Source organism: Hypomesus transpacificus, chromosome 12, assembly GCF_021917145.1.
Source record: "Hypomesus transpacificus isolate Combined female chromosome 12, fHypTra1, whole genome shotgun sequence".
Lineage (NCBI taxonomy): Eukaryota > Metazoa > Chordata > Actinopteri > Osmeriformes > Osmeridae > Hypomesus > Hypomesus transpacificus.
The window spans coordinates 4278220-4304427 of record NC_061071.1 but is presented as its reverse complement, the minus strand read 5'-3'; the positions used below and the strand labels follow the sequence as shown (position 1 = coordinate 4304427).

Below are 26208 nucleotides of genomic sequence, written 5' to 3'. Positions count from 1 at the left end.
TAGTTTTCATGGTCGGCCTACGTGTGTCTCTCAGGCCATCGGCCTAGCTCGATAGGCGGCATTATAAAGTCGCAGCATGCACGCACACACATCGTCGATTACCTAGTGTTCTGCGATGCTGCCACACACCACCATCCCCTTCTTCCCCATGTTGTCTGTCTGTTCTCCCCGTGGGGGATTTAAGTCGTTGCCCCCTGCCTCATGTCATGCATGCTGCAGTGAAGGCAGGGAGCGCTTCCCCATGTACATCCATTCCGCCAATGTTAAACTATTTGTCTTGTGTATGAATAAATTGTGAAATCAATCATGTGAGTGTCTTGACTGAACCAGTGTTAGTGACCATTGTCAGTGGACAAAATTGACAACAACCCAATCTCTGATTCCTCTCCCACCACCAGAATGCAAACTGGGGTCTTCTGGCACTAACAAGCGTGATTAAACCTTCTGTAAATAATGTGTATAAATCAACTACACCACCAAAAAACGGTCTCATCGATGGCGCAGGTGGACAGGATTTATACTGAGTGACTATAACCAATCCAACTTGGTTACACCTGCAGACAGGGCAATGTGACAACAGTCAAGTTACAGTAATACCCATCAGTTGTGAAGTCACAACTGGGGGAAGCTCTCCAGGATTGCTAGACAACTGTTTTCACCTGTTTTATTTTCAGTACCTTTGATAGGGTCCACTGGAAACAGACAGGGTCAAGTCAGGGTTTTCTAGACTCAGCTCTGGTTTTAAATACAATAAAGATATCTCACAAGATTTAAATTCAGCTAACTTTATTGCCTATCCAATTTCCATGAAACAGTGAACTTTCATGGTATTAATAAAATGATAAAAAATATATCATGACATAATAAATAAACAATAACAATAAAAACCAAGATCTATTGATTAATTGTCCGCTCAGTTTGTCCGTGCCAACACACAAGTGCATCCCACAGACACTGATAGGTAGGATGTGCTGTAGCTCTTGTTGTTTCCTGTTGGCTGCAGCACTAGCACCTGCTGCACAATGGGTGCACTGTTGTAACTGGCATAACCGAGAGAGATGGATGCATGACTGCAAGTAGTGGTACTGCACTCTGCCTCCCAGATTGTGGAAGGGATACGCCCCTTAACAGTGCTGGATCTTGGAGAAGAGAAGAGGGAAGGAGGAGAAGAGGAGAGGTGGAGGCAGAGGAGAGATGAGACAGTGATGGGTAGCAAGTAGTGAGAGGAAGATAAGAAAGTATAAGAGGATGAGTGGGGTTATATTTAAATAAAGAAAAAAAAGGAAATGAATACACACATATAATAATGGAATTAAAAAGACTGCTATTCTACTCTCAATTGATACGTTAGATCAGGAAGTTCATCAACAAGTTAAAAAAAAAGACTTTTGAACAGGTGTCAGGGAGCTCACTTCCAAGTCCAAGGAGAGAGGGACTGTGTATGGATGTTCCCGTTCCCCTCTGCGTCCTCGTACGAAGCCTGTTCGTAGTTTGAAGGGATGATTAGAGTAGCATCGTATCTGTCTTTTTGTTGCTCCCAGTCTTTCTCCCGATTGATGGCCTCCACTCTGAGAGCTAGAAAAATACAGCAGCACACAGCCTGATGGAAAACAAAGAGATACACATGCATTTTAAATAGAAATAGATTATATTACCATTACAATATTTGAATAGACACCACACTGTGTAACGTAAAAGTATGATTAAGCTCGATTAAACAGGATATGAGAAGATGACTGTTTATTTACTTCTAGTAAAAAAAAGACAAATCCAATTATCAAAATAAGAAATGTACCCTTCCAATTCTGACCATTTCCAAATAAAACGCTTGATCAAACCTCAACTTCAAAAGGAATCCATTCAGTATTTATCTTACCAGGAACTTTGAGGCCTTGCTTCGGAGCATCATCATCTCTCCTGGTCACTTTCTTTCTTTCTGTCTGGCTCTTCAGTACTTCACACCTTCTGTACTCTGGTATTTATCTGGTGTATCAGGTGGTATGACAGAGACACATGATATTGGTTTGAATCTGATAAGAGGAGGCATCACTGATGGTGGGAAATGAATTTTTTTTTTTACAATACAGAAGAGATCTGGTGCCTGCAAGATCTAATCTACCAATATGCTAAACAGGTGACCTAAAGGTGTGTCTGTTTCATTTCATGAATCAAAACACAATTCCAATAGCACCCCTTTTACTCCCACCTTGTGCAAGTTCTTCCTGGTTATCCATAAAGTACCACTTTGTTTTATTTCAGTCTCTATACTCTATTGTGCTCGACTTTACTTTCTAATAACACGGGTAAAGACAAGGTGAGTCTAAATGGGATAAAACCCGTTCTAAAACATGTTTTGTTTGTTTTATGCTTTCAGTGATGTTAGAAATGCAACAGCCTTGCTTGTGTGCTAAACAGTTTTTGAGTGAACTACAACAACACAAGAATTACATGTGTCACATACAATTTAAAAAATTCGGATTTAAAGACAATCTCAAATTATAGGGGGAGGAGTTTGACTAAAGGTGAATGGTAAATGCTTTGCAGAGTAAATTAGATTGTAACCAAAAATAGAGCCTGGCATTTAATTCATTTTCAAAGGGAAGTGAAAAAATGCTGCATGCGTCATTCATTTAATGTTTTAAACTTATCATTAGCCACTAGTTATGTTATGCGTAATTTAACTGAATATCACTTTGACACCAACACTTAACTTGACTTTTATGTGCTAAATGGTCATGTGACCACAATTTCACATTGAATGAAAACAAATTTTTGACCAGAAAGGGACTCCAAATACACTAAACTAGAAATCTGTATTGCATCGGATCAAGTTTACCAGGTAGTCTAGTCATTGTTATTTGAATGCCTGGGACTGGTGAACCACAGGACATCACACTGAAACAATCTCTCAATCTTCCCTGCATCACCACTAAACGAAACGTCCTCGATAGATCCTTTGACAGATACGCCTCTCCCTTCAAATGTGCTTGTTCTTGTCAACACTTGCCTCCACAGTAGCAACCCAGAGACTGAAGTCATCCTGGCCGCTGTCCTCATTCACTCAGAGCTGCAGTTGCCTCCCACACATGGGGTCCTGAAACTATTCACCACTCCTGGAATTAGTCAAATAGATCTGTTTAGTTTGTCAGATAGATTTGAAATTTGTGAGGGTTTAAATATTTATTTTTGGGGATCTGGCAAAAACAATTATTTCACTCAACTGGGAGTACGTCTTACAATATGATGAAGCCCATCTGAGGACATAAAATGGTTAAGGTGTGTATTGTGCAACTTTGCAAATGTTGACCTGGGCCAACAAAGATAATAGTTGATTTAGTAACTCAATGTGATGTTATGGTCCCAAAAGAGAGAACTTGTGAGATCAGATAAGATGAGAAACAAATGTATTTGTATATTTTTCAGTTTACCTGAAAGTAAAATGTCATTATTCTGTGAATGCCAGTTAATGTGAAAATAAATTAACTATAGTAACTAATTACTTATTGGCTACACCACAATCAATGAATTAGCAATCAAAAACTTCACACAGGCACAAGAGTGTCTCTCTTTTCATCTGTTGAGCTCACTGTAAACTGAGTGAATTCCTGTTTACCCTCTTTTAGACCCACCCTTCTGTGGTGATGTCACCTCCTGTCGCTGTGGTTTTTCAGAGAGCTCTTTGGTGTGGTGAAGCGTGAGAGTGTCAGGGTGCAGCTCTACAGAGTTTCTGACGTTCGCTCCACCTCGGTCGGTGAGGCCTGCCGCTTACACGGTCGGGAAAGATGATCAGCATTTTTCTGACCTCTTTTCATCTGGAGAGGAAGGATGTTGCACGCATGCAAAATCAAATCAAATGTGCTGAAAATGTATATATTTGTATAATGTTTGTCATTATTATCATCATTATTGTTGTTGTAATTATATGGAGAACAATAATAAGAATAATATGTCAACAATAATAAGAACCAATACAATAGCAGTATAATAATAATCTTGGTAACAATTAAGAAATTCAACAAAAGAAAATGTCTGACTTCACAATCCTGTTCGTTAAATCTCATCCAGTTTAAACCTGTTAACCTGTTAGGGTTGAATCTCCCACACTGTGCAAATAGATTAAAAGTGAATGTGTAATAAAACTTACAGTACAGAATATCTATAACTAACCACAAAGGACATCAAGCATATCACTATAAGAACGGCTTCTTAAGCTCTGCTAGGGTTTGGGTTGGTTGAAAAGGAAGAACAAATGAAAGAAGTAGGGGAGGAAGAGGAGAAGAAGCCACAATAAGATCTACCTCATACATTCCTGGATGTCTGGAGAGTAGAAACTCCCTGGTGGGTTATAGGTTTAACCCCTAGGTGCATCCAGTTATGAAGATATGAGTAATTTGGTTTATCTCTGTTGCTCCACATAGTGTGTAATACAAAGAGAACAAAAGAAGAGAGACAGGAAGAGAGAAAGTCCTAGAAAGTTGTATTGATCAAAGACATTATTTTTATCACGGAGTAACCCACCTCCACAATGTGTCATATCTCTGTCAATCATGATGACTGGTGAAATTAGAATCGCTGATGCTTGCAAATAATACATTTCAATAAGAGTGATTCAATCCTAATCCCAATCTAAATCAATTAACAGATAGTTTATAGATTATTTTGTTTGTTTCATCTGCAGGTGCATGTTGCTGATAATTAGTGTATTTTGGTACAGAAATAGGATATGTTTGTAATACGAGGTAATAGATCAAAAACATAATTTTTGCTTTGTATACATGACTTTAAGTGTAATTACTACATACCTACCACATCCTTACATAATAGATACATAGTAGGTATGCTGTTCCTGTGTGGTTGCAATGCTGTAATGTGTCTACCTACGTAGGTAAATGCTCCTATACAAAATGTATTTATTCAAGAATCCCCCTTCAATATCAAGAACACTATTTTCAATGCTAAATATGATCCTGTTAAAGATCCTCAAATTCAGTCTCATCATCTGCTGGAAACTAATTGTTGTGACAGTTAATGTTGCAAAGATGGAAAGTCATGGCGGGGGTGGCACAACAGCATCAAAACAGGTCACAAATTCCAGGGGTAATGAATCAGCTCAGTGAACCCTACCTTAATAACCTCTCGAGATGCAAAATGTTTTATGTTTACATCTGACATAAAAATAGTGTTTGGATCAAATAAACACATGTTGAAAAAGTTGTTTGTTATAGTCATACACTCATAACTAATGAATTGACCAAGATCACATGACTATTTCTGAGTTTGTTCCAGTTAGTTACATCAAGTTAGTATATGACATTCTGAGAAAGCCCAAAATGTCCTCTTATTTTTAAGATGAAAGACCCAAAATGTTTGTACTATGTAAAGTAGTTTTTACATAAAATGGTATGACCTACAATATATATATATAAATGTATATTGTAGGTATATATATATGTGTGTGTATTTATATATATATACACACACACATATACTACTGATGTATTGTACAGTTGCTCATAAGAGTCTGGAAGCCTAACCCCTCCACTAGTCAAGTAGTCCCCAGTAGTATCCCTTAATCCCAGTTACAGTTTTTTACAGTCGCTTGGACACATTTCTCACTTTTTCAAAACTCTTCACACAGTTCTCCTAACCAACTTTCAGCTCGGCACAGCAGTTCATTTCACATTCAAAATGCACTAAAACTACCAAATTACTTCATACATGTCTCAAAATCAACTCATTCTTCCATAACACTAGCAAAGGTTGACAGCCAACAAACATACTTTGTCAACCACAAAACAATTACCGAAAAATCACTAACAACAGGTAGCATTATACAAAGTTTTCTTATGTAAAACAAGGACACCTCTCTACTGTTTAGAATTCACTGCAATATATGATACTGGAATGAATCAGACATGATGCAGTATGCTGCAATATGTTGTATATCTTTCTTTTTTTTCTCACTCATTCCAGAATACAAGAATTTGTATACACACTGATACAGATACAATAGGAATGGTACTGTAATCTTATGCATTTAGCCATAGGTTCTCATCCACATCACATCTTATGTCATCTAGGGCAATACACCTAGGAAAGAATCTTCTGGCATGCCTGATCCATCCCTGGCAATGTCAAGGCGTTCAGCATTCATTGCGTCCAGGAGGGACATTTGATCATGTGGATGGTGGTCATACAGTAAACTTTCCACCTTTATGAGGAAAATAATTATTCTATGGGGTTGAGGAATGGAGAGTAAGGTGGGAAGAAAAGTGACACCATTCTGGGATGGGCTGCAAACCACTTGGTGACTGCACGGGAGTGGTGAAATGCCACATTGTCCCATACAAATGTTGGCTGATTTCTTCTCTCTGCATCCCTTTCCTCACCTAGCACAACCCTTCCATAGAGATCATTTTATAGCATTAGATTTTTTGATTTGAAATATATTTCATTACAATATTACTGTAGAAATTTAGCAAGATATGTCAAAAAACCAACCATGAAGAAATACAACAATGGTTCTCAGTTGCCCCTGCCCGGAAGCGGGTCACCGGGGCCCCCCCCTGGAGCCAGGCCCGGGGGTGGGGCTCGATGGCGAGCGCCTGGTGGCCGGGCCTTTTCCCATGGGGCCCGGTCGGGCACAGCCCGAAGAGACAACGTGGGACCCTCTTCCAGTGGGCTCACCATCCGCAGGAGGGGTCATGGGGGTCGGGTGCAGTGTGAGACGGGCGGCGGCCGAAGGCGGGGGCCTTGGCGGTCCGATCCTCGGCTGCAAAAGTTAGCTTTAGGGACGTGGAACGTCACCTCGCTGGCGGGAAAGGAGCCTGAGCTGGTGCGCGAGGTAGAGAGTTTCCGGCTAGATATAGTCGGCCTCGCCTCGACGCACAGCGTGGGCTCCGGAACCAGTCTCCTTGAGAGGGGCTGGACTCTCTTCCACTCTGGAGTTGCCCTTGGTGAGAGGCGTCGAGCTGGGGTGGGAATACTGGTTTCCCCTCGGTTCGGCGCCTGTACATTGGGGTTCACCCCGGTGGACGAGAGGGTAGCCTCCCTCCGCCTTCGGGTGGGGGGACGGGTCCTCACTGTCGTTTGTGCTTATGCACCAAACGGCAGCTCAGAGTACCCACCCTTTTTGGAGTCTCTGGGGGGGGTGCTGGAAAGCGCTCCTCCTGGGGATTCCCTCGTCCTCCTGGGGGACTTCAATGCTCATGTGGGCAATGACAGTGAGACCTGGAGGGGCGTGATTGGGAGGAACGGCCCCCCCGATCTGAACCCGAGTGGTGTTTTGTTGTTGGACTTCTGTGCTAGACACGGTTTGTCCATAACGAACACCATGTTCAAGCATAAGGGTGTCCATATGTGCACCTGGCACCAGGACACCCGAGGTCTCAGTTCGATGATCGACTTTGTAGTCGTGTCATCGGACTTGGGGCCGCATGTCTTGGACACTCGGGTGAGGAGAGGGGCGGAGCTGTCAACTGATCACCACCTGGTGGTGAGTTGGCTTCGATGGTGGGGGAGGACGCCGGTCAGGCCTGGCAGGCCCAAACGTAATGTGAGGGTCTGCTGGGAACGTCTGGCGGAACCCTCTGTCAGAAGGAGCTTCAACTCCCACCTCCGGGAGAGCTTCGATCATGTCTCGGGGGGGGCCGGGGACATTGAGTCCGAATGGGCCATGTTCCGGGCCTCCATTGTTGAAGCGGCTGACCGGAGCTGCGGCCGCAGGGCGGTCGGTGCATGTCGCGGCGGTAACCCTCGGACCCGGTGGTGGACTCCGGAGGTGAGGGATGCCGTCAAGCTGAAGAAGGAGGCCTATCGGACTTTATTGGCTGGTAGGACTCCAGAGGCAGCTGATGTGTACAGGCAGGCCAAGCGGAACGCGGCTTTGGCGGTCGCGGAGGCAAAAACCCGGGCATGGGAGGAGTTCGGCGAGGCCATGGAGAATGACTTCCGAACGGCTTCAAAAAGGTTCTGGACCACCATCCGGCGGCTCAGGAGGGGGAAGCAGTGCTCTGTCAACACTGTATACGGTGGGGATGGTGCGCTGCTGACCTCGACGGGGGACGTCCTGGATCGGTGGAAGGAATACTTCGAAGACCTCCTTAATTCCACCAACACGCTTTCCGACGTGGAGGCAGAGTCTGGGGACATCGGGGGGGGCCCTTCTATCTCTGGGGCTGAGGTCGCCGAGGTGGTTGAAAAGCTCCGCGGTGGCAGGGCCCCTGGGGTGGATGAGGTCCGCCCGGAGTTCCTTAAGGCTCTGGATGTTGTAGGGCTGTCTTGGTTGACACGACTCTGCAACATCGCGTGGACATCGGGGACAGTGCCTCTGGACTGGCAGACCGGGGTGGTGGTTCCCCTCTTTAAAAAGGGGGACCGGAGGGTGTGCTCCAACTTTAGGGGGATCACACTCCTCAGCCTCCCTGGGAAGGTCTATTCAGGGGTCCTGGAGAGGAGGGTCCGTCGGATTGTCGAACCTCGGATTCAGGAGGAGCAATGTGGTTTTCGTCCTGGCCGTGGAACAGTGGACCAGCTTTATACCCTCCGCGGAGTCCTGGAGGGTACATGGGAGTTCGCCCAACCAGTCTACACATGTTTTGTGGATTTGGAAAAGGCGTTCGACCGTGTCCCTCGGGGGCTCATGTGGGGGGTGCTCCGAGAGTACGGGGTACCGGATTTCCTGATCGGGGCTGTCCGGTCCCTGTACGACCGGTGCCAGAGTTTGGTCCGCATTGCCGGTAGTAAGTCGAACTTGTTTCCGGTGAGGGTTGGACTCCGCCAGGGCTGCCCTATGTCACCGATTCTGTTCATTACCTATATGGACAGAATTTCTAGGCGCAGCCAGGGTGTTGAGGGGGTCCGGTTTGGTGACCTCAGGATCGGGTCGCTGCTTTTTGCGGATGATGTGGTCCTGTTGGCTTCATCGGGCCGTGACCTTCAGCTCTCACTGGAGCGGTTCGCAACCGAATGTGAAGCGGCTGGGATGCGAATCAGCACCTCCAAATCTGAGGCCATGGTAATCGACCGGAAAAGGGTGGAGTGCCATCTCCGGGTCGGGGAGGAGATCCTGAACCAAGCGGAGGAGTTCAAGTATCTCGGGGTCTTGTTCACGAGTGAGGGAAGAATGGAGCGCGAGGTCGACAGGCGGATCGGTGCGGCGTCCGCAGTGATGCGGGCTCTGCATCGGTCCGTCGTGGTGAAGAAGGAGCTGAGTCGAAAGGCGAAGCTCTCTATTTACCAGTCGATCTACGTTCCTACCCTCACCTATGGTCACGAACTATGGGTAGTGACCGAAAGAACGAGATCGCGAATACAAGCGGCCGAAATGAGCTTTCTCCGTAGGGTGTCCGGGCTCTCCCTTAGAGATAGGGTGAGAAGCTCGGTCATCCGGGAGGGGCTCAGAGTAGAACCGCTGCTCCTCCGCGTCGAGAGGAGCCAGCTGAGGTGGCTCGGGCATCTGATTAGGATGCCTCCTGGACGCCTCCCTGGTGAGGTGTTCCGGGCACGTCCCACTGGGAAGAGGCCCCGGGGAAGACCCAGGACACGCTGGAGGGACTATGTCTCTCAGCTGGCCTGGGAACGCCTTGGGGTCCCCCAGGAAGAGCTGGCGGAAGTGGCCGGGGGGAGGGAAGTCTGGGCCTCCCTGCTTAGGTCGCTGCCCCCGCGACCCGATCCCCGGACAAGCGGCAGATGACGACGACGACGATTATGTTATTGTTTGGAACTTAAGTTTAACAGTTTTGAAAACAGTATGTTGGCATGTGCAAATTGGCCTGTAGGTACATAGAGTTTTGGCAGTTGTTGTGTCGAAGTTAGAAAATAATGAATGTAATTTGAAAGATGTACTCATTGAATGCATTTTGTGCCAAAACATTGATAAATGATCCACAGTTTAGCCCACACTTCTGTTGTGCTCACTGGAAGAGTTTTGAAAACGTGACTTAAGTATGGAGAAATGTGCCCTAGCGACTGTAAAAAACTGTAATAAACAATACTGGAGCTAAACCATGCTGGTACTAGACCAAGGTCCGTTACAGAGGTATATGACTTGAAAGTATTCTTATTGCAATAGAAATATGATTTACACATTTAGGGACTTAATCATTGGTTACATTGCAGTGGGTGAGAGAAGTGCATCCAAGTATTTGACAATAGTAAAAATACAGGTATGGTTGAAATGAAGCTGAAAGGTGTGATCATGACCTGATCAGAGCATCCCTCCAACATTTGTTGAATTCTAACTAAAGAATGAGACTATTTTGCTCAATGTACAATAGATAACGATTTTTTTTTGAGAGAGAGTAGAGTAGTAAAAAATTTGTTAAAGCAACGCAATTAGTAATAGAAATAAGAATCAACTGAGGTTTTGTCACTTTAAAGGAGGATTGGTCAAGCTCCAAGAAGCCCGGTTTAGACCCGGATTCATTAGCCACATCCAGAGTCTTTGAACTCTGATTCTCACTCACTCTCATTCGCTTACTTAATTTCTCCATTCTTTCAAATAAAACTACAAAACACATCCAGTTAGTTTTGTTTTTTTTGAACTTCTACAATTGTTTTTCAGTCAGTCTAGAATCTTAGGATCATGCCATGCTAGGCATCCTAGTGCTACACTCATAACAGTTAGAGGTGGAGATGTTTCAATAGAGTTCATCTTTCTCTCATCTGTGTCAGTCATCTCATTGTAGTTTGCTTGTAAGAAGAGGATGAAAGAGTAAAAAAGAGGCTGCCAGGATGCTGCATCAGAGGAAATTAGTGATGTGCACAAACACATACACACTTACACAGACATACACAATCGTACAGGCACACGCACACACACTTACACCCACACACACACCAAAGTATAAATCTGTCAGAGCGTCACATCAGTGTCAGTAGAGCTCATCTAACCAAGATAGAAGACCACAACATCAACCTACAGTCACCCTTCATCTGTTGGACAGACTAAGTTATACACCATGTACTTAGCTTCCAACCTCTACACTGTAATGGTGAGTGCTTATTTATATTGTTTTGTATTGTACGACTTGCGTGTGTGTGATGAGCTCTTAGGTTTATACCGTTTATAACATCAATACTGGAGATTGTAACAATGCTTGTAGAGGAAGTAAATGTCTACCTTCACAGCAGTACCAAATCTACTGTCTATTAAACAGTCAGTACACAAAAGTAATTGAAGTACATTGGATTTCCAGATTTCCTCACCCAAAAATTTAGCCTGGTCAATAGTAAATGATCCAGGTGTGCTGTCTACTTGTCCTGATGACTATTTTTAGAAGTGTCCCTTCAGTGTCTGGGACACCAACCTTCATTGTAAATGTGAGTGTCTTTTTCAGTTCAAGTTCAGAAAAGCAACCTTTGTCTCCTCTCCCCCAGGTGTTGTGTGGGCTGGTAATGACGATGTTTGGGGCCGAGGCTGCCCCCCATGCTCCCCCACTGGGGGACAAGACAGTGACATTGGTTCTGGACTCCAAGACCATTCTTCCTAGTCATCCTATCAGACCCCTCCATGACCACTCAACCTCGCCATGGACTTACAAGTAGGACCACACTCGCACACACGCACGCACACACATAACAAAACACTAATACTTTCAGTTTTCCCTCTTTTTCTCTTCCGTCTCTATTTCTGTCTCTATATCCCTCTCCACGTATACCCCCTCTATCGCTCTCTCTCTCTCTCTCTTCCACTTCCACAACCCTTCAGCACTACCCATTACAAGGATCTCTATCCACCCACTATCCATCAAGCTCATTGTTCCCTCAACGGCTGTCTGGACAAGGAGGGACGTGAGAACCTCACCTTTGAGTCCAAACCCATTCTGCACCAGATCCTGGTCCTACGCAGGGTATTGGGGACCATCGGAGGCAACTACCGCTACCGCCTGGAGACCATGGTGATCCCTGTGGGTTGTACCTGCGTCAATCCAAGCATCAAGGTCCAACAGTAGGCTGAAAATGAATACACCCTGAATCTGCTGGTTATATATGGAATTAGTTTTAGGTTAATTTATTCTAATGTTGGAATTTTTCTGGGGCTTCACAGATCAACTGTGGACCAGAATACAGGTATTCTGAACTCAAGTAAAATAGGTAGTATAATGAAAAAATTATTTAATATTAAGAATGCATCTACAACCTTTGGGAGTGTTCAATGGTTTTTAATTTACTTTGTGAACTGTCCTAAACACCCTGTATTTGTGGGTTATTTTTGTAATTTATTTGTACAAAGTAGAGATGAACTTGAACAAATGAAATCTTTACTTTCTAACCCAAAACAATAATGTAATGTGTCTAATAACTGTATTTATTGGTGGGCTATTTAAGTGGTATTCATATTTCCTTTAAGTATTTATTAAATAAAGACTTTTATTTCAATGCAAATATTTGTATTTTACTTTTGGCATCTAAAATATAGTACAATTTGTATATAGTCACACACAGACACACTGTCCATAACATTTCAGGGGACAGGAATCCAGTTCAGAAATCTAACTTAGGATGAAAGATATATTAAAACCTAGCCTGCAGGTATTAGCTCAAAGCACATTGTTTCATATTAGTATGCCTGCACGCACACACATACACACACACACACACACAAGCTCACATAAGGACACACACACACACACATTCACACAGTTACACACACACACACACATTCATTGGCACTGTTGGCACATCAGCAAAGCAGATAGATTTCTGAGTGGCCCTTAAGTGAAGATGAACCTTTACACTTTTCCCAGTCTTTAGAATGCCTTGAAATGTATCCAGTAGGTCTTTAGAATGTATTTGAAAGTCTTTGTGGAATTGTTGTGATCCTAGATGCAGGCACTTGGAACAATTCCTAAACACGAAAGTATCGCGCCTCCATCTCCAGCTGTCGTCTCTTATTTTCTCTTTGTGAGAGCTGCTGTGATGAGATGAAAGTCATCCTTCTCTCTAACCCTGGCCTGTCCTGGCTTTCCAAAAAACACGGGCCTTCCCGTGGTCACGGTAACCATGGTAACAACTCATGAGAGGCTTCCGTAAATTGGTTTTCATGGAACGTTCAGCTTGTGTTGTGATCAGGCCATCAGGAAACCTAGGACACAGAGAGACATGAACTGTTAGTTACATCTACAGGCCCTCATGTTAACATATCAAACTGAAGAACAGATGATTTTTTTTTTATATTTAAGCTAGCACTTAGATCTATTCACAGGAAGTGGGGATAACAGGAAATGACAAACCGAATCAAAATCAGAATCAATTTTGTTGCCAAGTACGTTTTTACATACGAGGAACTACTAATGCTTTGGTAGACATGATGTGTTTAAGGTCTTCCAGGTGAACTATATGTATATGATCTTTTGAATTGTATTCAAACGTATTCACTTATGCAATGCTAGACTCTATTCTTGATTTACTGTAGTAAATATTAGTATAGTACATTCTGAAGCAGACACTTGTGACTTAACATCACTTTTTATCACAAAGGAAACAATTATTTCTCTGAAGGGCTCCATAGGTTTTCCTTTCATCCCTTTGTCTCTCCTCGCTTCATCTCCTTTTACCCACTCCTCTCCTTGTTTGCCCTCACCTCCACTGAGCGCTTGTCCTGAAAGAGAAAAACAAAAGGAAATACTTGTTAATTCAGTGTTCCATATCTGCATATCTGTACGCAAAGTATGGGTAAAGTAGATTTGGCTTTCAAAAGAAGAGACAAAATCAAAGCAAAATGAAAAGCAAAAACAAGTGACATGGGGGAGGAAGGTTTCTAAAGTGACCTTGTCCTGCAGGCACCCCAGCATGACAGAGATGTGTGCCTGCCGTTTCTCCTTGTTGGCCTCCATGCGTTGCTCTAGACGCTCCTTAGCCAGGCGGACAAAGTTGTTGTGTTCCTCCACAGCCTTCTGGGCCACCTCGCACTCATGTTCACGCTTCTCAGCCAGGTGCTTCAAAAACTCTGCCTCCTGACACTATAGTGGGGTGACAGAAATAGGAGGAGAGGAGGAGAGTGGGGAAGGAAAGAAGGAGATAGAAGGGAGACAGAAAGGCAAGGGGAAGAAGAGAGTGGAGGGAGGATAGAGAGGAGGGGCAAGAGTTTATGGTTCATGTTGTTCATGAATGGTTACAGTAAAGGGGCATTTCAAACCTTCTCTTCCTTCTATCCTGTCCTCTTACATCTCCTCCTCTATTCTCTTCTCCTCTCCTCTTCACAACATTTCTCCCCTTATGTCTGTCCTGTTTTCTCACATCTCCTTGAGTATCCTCCTCCCATCACCTCACCTTTCTCCTTTCCTCTGCTGCATCCAGTTTCCTATGGATGTCTTCAAGGGAGGGTTCCCTGCGTGGGGGTGTGGTAGCACGGAGCTCTGGCCCTCCGTCAAAGGATGGAGGCTTTAGGATGACCTCAAAGGCCTGGCCGGACGTACGCTTGTTCAGCTCAATCACCTCCATGTCCCTGATGATGCACAGGTTCAGATCCACCACACCTGCAGGCGGCAATGGAGAGAAAGAGAGAGAGAGAAATAGAGAACAAGAGATAGTAAAAGAGAGAGTCAGAGAGATAAAAAAAGAGTGGAACAGTGAGAGACAGAAAAAAAACTGCATGGCAAAGAGAGGAAAATAATGTATGGAGAAGACTTCTTAATTGATTCATCAACTCATATTGAACGTAACACATAAAATGGCCAACCTGCTCGTTTATCATTCAATAAATACAAAAGAAAAGAAAAAATTCTGTGATTAATGAGGTTAATGAAAGGATAGATTTTAATGTTATATGTACAAGGTGAGTGAAATCAAAAGACAGCTCACCTGTCTTGTTTGGGGTCTTTTCTTTGGGTGCAGGTAATATGCAGGAGCAGAAGAGAGACACCAGAGGGAGCTCTCGCATCTTGGCTGAACAGAAGAGGCCAGTCAGCACTGAATAATACATTGTACCTTGCTACATTGTCTTTCAGACCCCAACCCCCACCCCCCCTATCTCTTTCAAACACACATTCACAGATTTACCTGCTAGAGTCATTTTGTGTGTTTCTGCTAACTGGATTCCAAAGACCTGAAGAAGTCAAACTGTTCTCTCTCTGAAGGAACACAGAAAAAGTGATTGTTAAATTCATTCATTCATTGCTATTCAGCAAGCATTTCAACACTGTACTGTCTTCCGCAGTTCACATAAACACATTCATATGACCTGTCAGGCCAGACTCCAGATTCCAGGCCACTATTGTGGGCCCATCAGTGGTTTTAGCTTTTATGGCTCCCTGGGCAAACCCCTACCACCCCCCCCCCCCACACACACACACACACACACACACACACACACACACACACACACACACACACACACACACACACACACACACACACACACACACACACACACACACACACACACACACACACACACACACACACACACACACACACACACACACACACACACACACACACACACACACACACACACACACACACACAAATCCCTAACCACCATTCTGCACCAATTGTAATTTTAACACGAATAAATAATTTTAACATTAAAAACGATTTGATCCCCAACACTGTTGATCAGTAGTCAAGACTAAACCAATTCATCCTGGTGGTGGGCAGACTGGTTTGATATTATTCTTAGCAATTTCGCACAAACCCCCAAAAAATTAAACAATATGTCTGTAAAACTGTGGGCCTATATTCACAGTATGATGAATTGTTGCTTATTTGGTAGCATTTTGTAATGTGTCAGATTTTACCAATTGCATGATTGTACAAAGTTAGAGGTGCGCTGTTTGATCAATTCCCCCATTCCCCCTACCTCGGCCTACATATCCCCGCCCCATCTCGTACTTCTGAGTGGGAGACCTGCAGGCAGCCTGCCTAGCTTCCAAACTACATTTAGAGCCCCCACAACGACCAGGTGAATTGAACCACAGTCCCGCACGGTGACATTATATCATTGACGTGACGTGCAAATGAGCAATAGAAAAACTGATGTGCAAACTTCACCATCCCCCCCCAAAAGATCTGGGGTCGGCTTGTGCCGCCACCGGCAAAATATGGCACCCTATGCCGAAATCCGCCACTGGGGCCCACACAGTATACATAAAACACTTTTCCTTACTACACAGAATGTCTGCACTCACAAATAGAGTAAGAGGGGTGAGAAAAAAAAGAGTAAGACAATGTATGGAGGGAAGGAAATTAAAACAAGACCAAAAGGTGGAGGAGAAGAGAGGCTAACAAAAATCATACTTATAAGAGTTAATTTGCCTTGTTTTATTGTCTTCTGTTTTGACTAAAAATACAGCCATGTTAACACAATGATGTGTCTTCCTTCCTCTACTGCATCTATCACAGGCTCTCTCTCTGTCACTTCCTTGCCTTCTCATTTTTTTCTCTGCCTTTTTTCTCTCTTTTTCCATGTCTCTCTCTCTGTGCCCCCTCACACTTTCACACAAAGCACAGAAGCCCACACACTCCCTCTGAAACTCAGACTCATATGGACATTATTTTCTTCTACCTCAGTTATGTGTGTCATGGCAGTGTGTGTGTCAGTGTGATGCATATTAATGGTGTGTGCTTGTAGGGATGTGAATGTTAGTGTGTCATGCACAGCAGAGGGAGAAAGGAAGCCAGCCTACACAGGAAGAGTAGGAGGCTGTGTGGGGCTGGGCCAACCACACTATTATATTAACACGCTTCAACACACACACCCACACACAAAACTTGAATCAATGCACCCTACAGATTCAACTAATTCCTGCTAGAATTATTTAGGGTCATTTACAAAGTAACCCAGTGCAGTAACTGCATAAAATAATCTGATAAAACCTTTATTTGTCACATTGCAACTAACACATCTTCTGAATATACAGAGAATAATGTGTTAATTTAGCAGATGCTTTTATGCAAAGTGACATACTGGGGGTATTTGAACCTGGGAGCTCTTGATCTGCTGTCAAATGCTCTGACCACATAACTTTACCCATACCCCTGCCATTTCGCAATGCAATGTTACAAATAAACTACAAAATGATATCCAAAACAACAGCCCACCAGACTGGTTTGATAAATTCTAATCCAAGAACATTTTTTGTCAATTTTCTCATCATCATAACAATTCATTTATTAACTCTATCTTGCACTACCTCTATCTGTACTAACAATGTATATGTGTATAATGACCTCAGGAAGAGCACAGTTCTTTAATGACAAGCCACAAACAGCGGAACTCCATCAAGCTCTCTGCCTGCAAAGCCGATGATGTCATCAATTGTTTTGCTCTGTAGCAGTGAGGATCTCCATACACAAATCTCACATACTTTAAATCCATTACAAACTACCTCAGTCCTAGTATTCAATATTAAATACAATCTACAAAATGTCTCTGCACAATAAAAACTTAAGTAATTTGTTGTCTGTGTTTGAAATTTCAATAGAAACATTTTAATGTATCCTATAATTTAACCTCTAGTTTTGCAGTACTTACCTTGGTATGTAAAAATGCTGATGATACTCTATATCCTGGCTTAATTTGTCCTCTCTCTTCCCTCTCTCTCTGTTCAGCTTCTGTTTGCTGTACCAGCTCACAGCATCAGCACCACAACCAGCCCGGCAGCATGACATCACCTACCAGAGCTCCTATTGGTGGGGCAAAACTGCTCCCTGATAGGGTGTAGAGCTGCTGGAAGAAAGAGGGAGAGTGGGAAATGGGGGAAGGGGGTTGGGGTGTGTGTGTTGGAAGTGGAGGGGGTGGGTGGGTGTGTGTGGGTGCGTGCAAGGAGTTAACCCTTTGACTGCTGCTACCTGTGAAATATGCTGCAGCCCAGTCTAACAGATAGAGCAGGAGAGACAGTAGAGACAGTAGTACATGCAATCTGCATTAACACAAACAAAGCTAAAGGAAGATTTGTGAATTGTGGTTATTTCCTTCATCTTTACGGATGCACTCATGGTGGTTGTTCTGTGTTTTATCATTCTAATGTACAGTATTTCTTTGTTAGTGCATTTATTCACTGTGTTTTGATTAAAAAAAATTGCTGCAACAAAAGAGATATTGTTATTGTTTAATTGTACCTTATGAAATAACAGTTATACAGGTTGATTGTACATCAACATATTGCTTAAAGCAATTAACTTTGGACTTTAAGATTAATCTGGGCAAATAAATACATGGACTATGAGGGAAATCGATCATTTTATTTGCAGGTGTTTATCGTTAATGAACAAACAAATAACAAACAACTGTATTGTGATTATTAATCAGGTTCAGTGTAGGATTCAATATATTCTTAATGTGCCATGACATTCTCACAAAATGTCTAAATGTTATCCTATACAAAGAATGTAAACATGTTCATACTTCTGATACAAAGTTATTTGCGGACATCAAATTAAAAAAAACTGTACTGGATAGAACTGGATTGTTCAGTCAGGTCTAACATCGGTAAATGTCAGATCTAAAATTATCATCATTTGGAACTATTACTCATCATCTTCTGTTCTAGGGATTATAAAACACTGGATGACTAGGCTGCATTCATGTCACCAGCACACACACACACAGTGACTGGGATTAGCTGTCAGCTTTCTCTCTGTTGAAACTGTCAGTTGTAATGAAAATCAATCTGCTGCTGTGGAGAACAGCCAGGTTCTCGGTTTCACTGGGTTTTAAACGGGCGTTCTGAGGGTACCTTAGGTTACTGTGTGAATAAATGCTGCAACACTATATTTCCTACCACTGCCTAAAAGCATACGTTGAACCCAATGAAAATGTAAGTTGTTTAAGTGTTTTGGGAATCGTTAACTATAATATAGTGTATATGTAGGCAGTGAGCAATAGAGCTGGAGGACTAGTTGGAGAGAATGAGGGGGCTTCTAGGAGGGTTACCTTTAGGAACAATTTGTCAGTCAGGTGGATGTGATAGTTGTTGGTGGTCATTTTATTTGTAGAAAAAAAGCTATTGTGTTGCTGCAATGGGGCAAGGATAGATACATTTTCCACACTGCACCTTTAAACTGGAGATACCATAAGACTACATGTCCCATGGTGCACTGAGGTAGGAACAATTCCTGGAAGAGAACATTGAGTGCTTTCTGATTCTGAGATTACCATAGTCAGGCCTTAAAAGATACACAGACAAATACACATAAGGAGAGAAAATAAGGAAATGGCAGAGAAGAAATATTTTGGGGAAAAGTCACCATCCTAGAAAAATAAAGAAAAATCACAAGGATTTCGTCATTATGTCAAATATTGTCGTTATTGTCATTATGTTATAATTACTAATATTGTATTTCTAAGTCATGGTAGTTGAAATGTATAGGGTGGGGATTTGCAAAAACAGCAATATAGGGTGTTTTGAAAAAAATAAATGCATGATCAACACTGCTGGTGTGAGAGGAGAAGGGATAATCCTTTGATTGTCTGGTCACTGTGGTCAGCTTCAGATGCAATGTTTGACGCCGGCACCAACACACACAAACACACTCATTTGACATTCTTCTCACCAGCCTAGATGATGTAATGCAGCTGAAGGCTGGTGGAGGTGGATTTGTGCAAAAAGAGAAAGGAAGCACAATGGACATGAAAGAAAGGGAAATTAAGGAGTGGGAGAAACAAAGAGGGGGAAAAGGAATGGTGTGCGAGGACTGTAGCAGGAAGGGTAGGAAGAAGAGAAAGAGAGCTATCGCTGTGCTCTCATGCATTCTAAAGCAGCAGGGTGAGGGTAATCCCCCTTCATTCTAGATGCACAACTATGTAAGGACCTCATAAAGGTGGGTCTTGAGGGGCAAAGAGATGGGGTGAGGATAAAGGAAGAGGGGCACAGAAGGAGTGGGAGGGAGGGAAATAACAAAAATTGTTATTTGTAACCAGTCTCGTGAGCCCTGTCTTTTATAGGAGTCAGATGGCTGAGCATTTAGGGAATCGGGATAGTAATCAGAAGGTTGCCGATTCGATTCCCGACCATGCAAAATTATGTTGTGTCCTTGGGCAAGGCACTTCACCCTACTTGCCTCGGGGGGGAATGTCCCATGTACATACTGTAAATCTGGATAAGAGCGTCTGCTAAATGACTAAATGTAAATGTACCCTGGGTTGTACTGGTGCATACATCAAAAGAAATATAAAGATACACACACACACGAACAAACACACTTGATGAAGCAGCACTTTCTGCAAGGTGACACAATACTGTGGATGTGTATTGCTGTGTGTGTGTAGGGAGTCACATCTGCACACAGATCTGCAGTGAGATGAGCTCAGTCCTCCATGCAGCTGGCAACGCCCCCATACCTAATAAAACAATACATTATTCATGAACCTCCAGCACTATCTCTGTGAAAAACATATCTCTCTGTCTCTGTCTTTAAGCTCCCATTTACTCAATCATTCTCATCCCTCTCTCCGACTGTCATTTAAGGTTGCATGCATCTTAACTGAAACTCATGATTTCTAGGAACCTCTCAGTCTCGGACTGGTATGACCTAATTCACTATGTAAAAAGTGACATAATTTAACCTCACTTCAAAGCCAGAGACCAATGATGTCATCATAATGGGACATGCATTTAATGAGAGCATGAATCAATCCACTGTGTGAGGCCAGACTATTAGGCCACATGACCACTGCTTAAATAGCTAACACAATCCCCAGACAGGGAAATGTGGGTGTTTCAAATACAGAGAGAGCAGCAAAAGATACAAATAATCTAGTAATGAATGGAAAAAACTAATGCAATAATAAAAACAATAAATGTTCACAAAACATAACAAACATAGCTCTATAGGCCTACAGTACAAACAAACAATTACATTTACGTTAACATAACCGCATAACTAGATAACGACCTATTCATTTGAATCAGGTGTGTTGGAGCAGGGAAACATCTAAAACATGCAGGACAAGGTGGGGTGTGCCTGTGTCGGTTGCAGATGGGTCAGTTTTTTTACTGTCATTTTTACAACTGATATACAGCAATGCACCATATAAGCTTGAGTTTAAATACATTATTTAATGTGACATTACGTACTGTACATTCAAGTCTTAGCTAAATGTATGATGCACTTTTTGATCAGTCCTCCGACACTACAACACAATACTTGCTGAGTATAACAGCGCAACAGCTCAAACACAGGCAGGGATGGAGTAGCAACGCTAGTGCTAAATAAGTATTTAGCTGCTGTGCTCCATGACGCCGGGTAAGAAGGGCTTGTGAAACTGCTCATCAAAAGAACGAAGGGGAACCCATTTGTCTGGCAGATTAAGACGTTCGTAGGAACCTAGTGAAAAATAGCCTAAACTTTCCAAGACTTTTAGCTAGGTTTATAGGTACCTAGCAAAAAATAGCCTCAAGTTTCCTAGACCTTTAGCTACGGTACTAATGCAGAAGGAACACTGATATCGTTGTCATACTAGAACGTCGTATCTGTGTCGTTGCTAACATGTGCTGACATTGTGCACACTCAATGAATTCAAAATGTGTTGGTCGCACATGCGCAAGTGTTTGTAAAAAATGCTTGCATTGTCTAAAAAACTGGTCGCAAAATGCAACCATATTGTCGCAGTCTGGAGCCCTGCCCTAAATTATCCCCTGGAAGTCTTTTTGTAGGGTTCCCTAAATGTTACAGGGACGTCACAGACAAATGTCCCCGGGATATACATTTACACATCACTCTTATCCAGAGCGACTTACAGTAAGTACCGGGACATTCCCTGAAGCAGGATTTAGTAGGGTGCCTTGCCCAAGGACACAATGTCATTTTTCACATCCGGGAATCAAACCTGCAACCTTCTGATTACTAGCCCAATTCCCAAACGGCTCAGCTACCTGACTCCCATGATGGGATGGGACATGGGATTTCCATGTAAGGGTGATGTTCGGGGGACGTCTCCAGATTTGGTAGCAGAGGTTGTGCTGGGGACTTTCACATACCAAATACAGGATACATTTCTCAACCTTAATTTGTAGTCACATTAATGCATTTAATGGATACTTTTTGTGTACAAAGTGATAGGCACACGTGATTCACATTAGCTATTACACTCTGATTCTCGACCATCTTGTTATAAAACAAGCTACATTCACTTCTTTTTCTTGTTATTATATTTATTGTCGAGCCATAACCTACATTCACTACTGCAGGAAAATATTGATCATCTTGTTCCGGTCCATGGTTATCCAATTTGTTAAGTGGCGCTGTCAGGTAAAACTAGGACTGCGGTCCTGAAACTGCGGTCCTGAAACTGCGGTGCTGAAACTGCGGTGCTGAAACTGCGGTCTTGAAACTGCAGCCTCTCCGGTACTGCAGGCACATACTATTGGACCGTCCAACGTAGCAACAGTAACTAAGAGGGGCGGCGATAAGTGATAGGTCACACCAGAGCAATAGAAAGAGAGTTACGACACTCTTTGATCTCGCCGACACGCAATCACGTGGTTCAAGTACATTTTTGGAACTACATACAGTAGTTCCAAAAAACCCACTGCTGTCAACCTGTTTGAATGGTTCTCGACGGGACAGACCATCTCGATTTACTGACATTTTCGGTGACATTATCATTTCGATATTATTTTTAACACATAATATCAATTGGTTACTGGTGTGTTGAATCATGTATATGTCTGCTACTTTATTAACATTTATGTATTACATTAACGATCACACAGCAACTGCTCGATTTTTTAACAAGAAAGGATTTAAGATAAATAGAACAGAATATTCCATGCAACCAATTGCATTCAAAAAAACATTTTATTATACAATATGTCAAGAGAGTGATATTTCAAGTTTGTTCTTCTGTTCCACTCCTGTTTGTAGTGCTCCACCAGCCTTGTTGCTTTTTGAATCGAAGGTTAAAAGTTGTCCTCCCATGCTTCACGTCAGGTCTTCAAAATAATTACTTAAGACGTCGAAGGATTTAAATTTACTGTGTCTAATCCAATATGTAATGATGGTAATCAATGACACTAAGCCTGAGCACACTTCTAAGTTCATTAGACATGCATTTAATAAGCACAATACATAACTTTAATACATGCATCCTTAATAAAGTCTTACGAGCATTGTTCCCGTTGCTATATTTACTAGGGCACAGTGCCCGTGATGCATTTGGTGATTAAGTTGCCACAAATATTAATAATTGGAATTATAGATAGTGCCATGCCCGTGATACAGCTAATGATTATAGTTCTAGAATTGTACTGTAATGTAATATAAATTCTTTAACGTAAAGTTAAATGCGTCAATCTAGTGCACTTTGAGAGCAAAATTAAGAGGCTAGATCAATGTAGAATCTGTGTTCTTCTAAACAATATCATGTTATTTTAACCAGCCCCTGATTGATTGTGAGGTTTAGGCATTGGGTGAGGAGTTTGCATGCATGCAACATATTATTGATATATAGTAGCCTATAGCAATAGTCCATATTTCATTTCAATTTCGCATAACAAAGACGACATTCTCAATTTAAAAATGAAATATAACGTAACTCATTTGAACCAGACCAGCAATATTTACCTTCATAAATTCTTCTTTACATCCTCTGCCTCGGTAGATCTAGTCGCCTGGCTAGAACTAGCTGTTGCTAGTGCCATATTTTCTGATTCTAAATCTGCATCTAGTACGTCCTGTAGTAGCCTATAATTAGCCATTAACGTCTTTAATGGTAAGAGACCGCGGCGCACAGGGATGGGTAATGAATGTTGTTCAAGATCAAAATTACAATGCAACATATGGCAGACACCTTAGATATGAGAGACCCCCTCAGATTTTTGACTTTGTTGCTTTCATGGGAGCCAGTCCTCATGAGTGCACTCTATGGGAGCTCGGCTCCCTCTGGCTACCACGTAATTCGAGCACTGAATGAAAAGGAGCGAGCCAAACAATACAATTTTAAGCAGGCAAAAGAACGGGCCTACTAACGTCATCTCCATGACAACCAGGAAGACGCCAAGCCTAAAAGCACAAACGCTGGCTCCAAAAATACTTTAAAATAAGCATAATACACTTTATTTTCAAGTGTTGTAGTACTTTTGTGTGGCCAACGTTACACACGCTAACATCGCCTAATCAGCTGTGTAGTTATAACTGATGCTTGTCGCCTTACGTAGGGAGTGTGGTGGGGACAGATCGGGGTCGCTAGGAATCTGGGGGGGACATGTCCCCCCCGTCCCCAGTGCCATCTGCGCGCATGAATGCTTCACACTGCACTTAAGTTCCCAACTAAATAACAACTTTCCCTGTCATCGAACCAGCGCTTTCAGACTTGCAAGCGTGACCACTAACGCTAGTCCAACAAAATGCTGACACATCGTGACTAGCTAGCCAGCACATAGACTGCAGATCACTAAGGTTTACATCAGTTACACTTTATGCCTACTGTATAAGTCAAACCCCACAACTAAATGAATCTTGCCACACCCTTGCACCTAGCATTGTTGTATATAAACTCATTATTATTAATATCAGCAGACTAGGCTGACAGACGATGACTGTCCCACTTTACCACACAAGCTGTCCCACATTACCTGAAAATGCTGCCTGAGTGACAGAGGGGGTCATGTTATGTTTGAAAGTATGTAGCTCCTAAAATACTGTGTTTTCCCATTTCTTTCCAACATGAAAATGTTCCTAAGCCCTAAAACCATTTAGAGAAACACCACTGGGGTGAGTTAATTCACTGTTTCAAATCAGCCACCTGCAGCCGGCTGCAGCGCTGCATGAAGTCGTCCATGTCGTACGCACCTATTGTTTTCCGAGGCGGAGCCAGAGATGATAACGTGGGGGATTGCTTAACTACAGTGTTAGATTTACAGCTTCGAATTGAAATCGGAGACGATATTATGAGTAAAGACCTTCTTAATATGTGTTGTCAATATTGTCAATTAAAAGTCGAAACGTTTTACTTACGAAGAATTTGTTTGTGGGAGTGATGTAAGTTTTTCAGGAAAGAATTAGGTGTCCGCCCTTCAAAAAATAAGTATATTAAAGTGTGCTATAAGTATACTAAAATATGGATAGTACACTTTTAGTTCACTTTTGATATCCTTTTTAGAAGTATACTTAGAAAACAGTTCACTTTTAATATACTTCCTGTTCACGTTCCTTAAGCGCCCATGAGCCAGAAATGCTGCGCCCCCCTCCCTCAGTTACAACGCACTCAATCGTAACAACTATATTTTTTAGACGGCTACACAAATGATACATCTTTGGAAAGCTACGATTCTTGTGCTTCAATTGAAATAAACCAATTCAAGCTCAACTCCCAACAGTAAGTACCGTCAACGTCTTTGTCCGGTAACATTTCCTTTAACAATGCCAGAGAAAAAAGTTTCATTTACCTACCGTTACTTCGGAATGTTCCAGGTATGCACACAACCCATCAAAACCTCTTCTGCGTAATTTCCAAAGGTCCAAAGTATCTAACCATGTCGAGTAATTGTCCAAACAGTGAATTATATCCACACATAGCCACAATCTTGTTGCTTCGTTCTTCCTTTGACAATTTTTTCTGTCTCTCATGCACAATGGCTCATAGGAGATGATGTGGGTCGAGTACAAACGCGGGTATAGTCTTAAAATGGCCGCTACACTCTGACCTTTCAATTGACACCAATTTGTTTGACCCAATAGGAGCTTCCATGCCCCGGTGACAACCCTCTAAAGCCAACCAGGTCTGTGCGTCCCGCCCCCTCTACACGATTCTTTCTAACTGGCTTCGACTGGCTCTGAAATGAGCTAGTTATCCTTGTAGCTTAGCGCTAGCAGTAAATGGCAATACCCCATTTGCTAGGTGTTGTGGAGCCTTCAAAATAAAAGTCGATTGCGCAATATGGTTGACAGAATCAGTGTTCTTTGTGCGCAAATCCTGGGAATCAGATAAAGCACTCCAATGTGTTCATGCTTCAGTTTTTGTGTTTCAGTAATACTAATGAGGGATTTAGCTGTTATATATGATAGTTCTAAGTACTACCTTTCATTAGAGATATCAATTATACCTTTTTATCCCAAGAATTTGACCTTGGTTACAAGGGTCATTCTGGAGTCTCCAAAAGGCACTTTTAGAAAACGCCTGGATGTACTCTTATAAAAACACGTGTCAAATATGAATATATTGTGGTATTATGTTTGACTTTTGATTTGAATTCGGTAAGGCTTCAACCTGTGGTCCAATTCTGTCTTCCAGCTAATACCTACCACCTCTAGGCCTCTTCA

At 42.6% G+C, this 26208-nt stretch overlaps 3 protein-coding genes across 8 annotated transcripts; 1 reads left to right on the top strand and 2 right to left on the bottom strand.

Annotated features, from left to right (window-relative positions):
* Positions 1–913: 913 nt before the first annotated feature.
* il17a/f2 (interleukin 17a/f2) lies at positions 914–1962 on the bottom strand. Its single transcript, XM_047031303.1, has 3 exons — positions 1877–1962; positions 1413–1600; positions 914–1139 (listed from the first exon to the last, which is right to left on the bottom strand). Exons 1-3 carry the CDS (start codon positions 1910–1912, stop codon positions 914–916), a joined length of 450 nt encoding a protein of 149 aa, XP_046887259.1. The 5' UTR covers positions 1913–1962.
* An 8889-nt stretch (positions 1963–10851) lies between these two features.
* il17a/f1 (interleukin 17a/f1) lies at positions 10852–12238 on the top strand. The gene is made up of 3 exons (XM_047030457.1): positions 10852–10994; positions 11380–11543; positions 11711–12238. Exons 1-3 carry the CDS (start codon positions 10962–10964, stop codon positions 11952–11954), a joined length of 441 nt encoding a protein of 146 aa, XP_046886413.1. The 5' UTR covers positions 10852–10961; the 3' UTR covers positions 11955–12238.
* Positions 12239–12664: 426 nt separating this feature from the next.
* stmn4l (stathmin-like 4, like) lies at positions 12665–25680 on the bottom strand. Of its 6 annotated transcripts, none has more exons than XM_047030453.1 (8): positions 25335–25375; positions 17480–17671; positions 15004–15074; positions 14806–14889; positions 14275–14480; positions 13773–13964; positions 13586–13603; positions 12665–13087 (listed from the first exon to the last, which is right to left on the bottom strand). In XM_047030453.1, exons 3-8 carry the CDS (start codon positions 15014–15016, stop codon positions 13079–13081), a joined length of 522 nt encoding a protein of 173 aa, XP_046886409.1. In that variant the 5' UTR covers positions 15017–15074; positions 17480–17671; positions 25335–25375; the 3' UTR covers positions 12665–13078. The 6 variants fall into 6 exon arrangements, with proteins under 6 accessions (XP_046886409.1, XP_046886412.1, XP_046886410.1 ...); XM_047030456.1 differs by having other exon boundaries at positions 25339–25365; XM_047030454.1 differs by having other exon boundaries at positions 17480–19773; positions 25339–25354.
* Positions 25681–26208: the final 528 nt, after the last annotated feature.

What these genes read in the sequence shown, in the direction of transcription:
- stmn4l (XM_047030452.1), bottom strand. An exon ending in AAAGACCCCAAACAAGACAG is followed by an intron (nt 14,481 to 14,805) that starts GTGAGCTGTCTT and finishes TGCCGCCTGCAG; the next exon opens with GTGTGGTGGATCTGAACCTG. An exon ending in CAGCAGAGGAAAGGAGAAAG is followed by an intron (nt 13,965 to 14,274) that starts GTGAGGTGATGG and finishes ACCCCACTATAG; the next exon opens with TGTCAGGAGGCAGAGTTTTT.
- il17a/f1 (XM_047030457.1), top strand. Translation starts at nt 10,962, where the DNA reads ATGTACTTAGCTTCCAACCTCTACACTGTAATG. An exon ending in CCAACCTCTACACTGTAATG is followed by an intron (nt 10,995 to 11,379) that starts GTGAGTGCTTAT and finishes CCTCTCCCCCAG; the next exon opens with GTGTTGTGTGGGCTGGTAAT. An exon ending in ACCTCGCCATGGACTTACAA is followed by an intron (nt 11,544 to 11,710) that starts GTAGGACCACAC and finishes ACAACCCTTCAG; the next exon opens with CACTACCCATTACAAGGATC.
- il17a/f2 (XM_047031303.1), bottom strand. Translation starts at nt 1,912, where the DNA reads ATGATGATGCTCCGAAGCAAGGCCTCAAAGTTCCTG. An exon ending in GCAAGGCCTCAAAGTTCCTG is followed by an intron (nt 1,601 to 1,876) that starts GTAAGATAAATA and finishes GTTTTCCATCAG; the next exon opens with GCTGTGTGCTGCTGTATTTT. An exon ending in CTCTCTCCTTGGACTTGGAA is followed by an intron (nt 1,140 to 1,412) that starts GTGAGCTCCCTG and finishes CTCTTCTCCAAG; the next exon opens with ATCCAGCACTGTTAAGGGGC.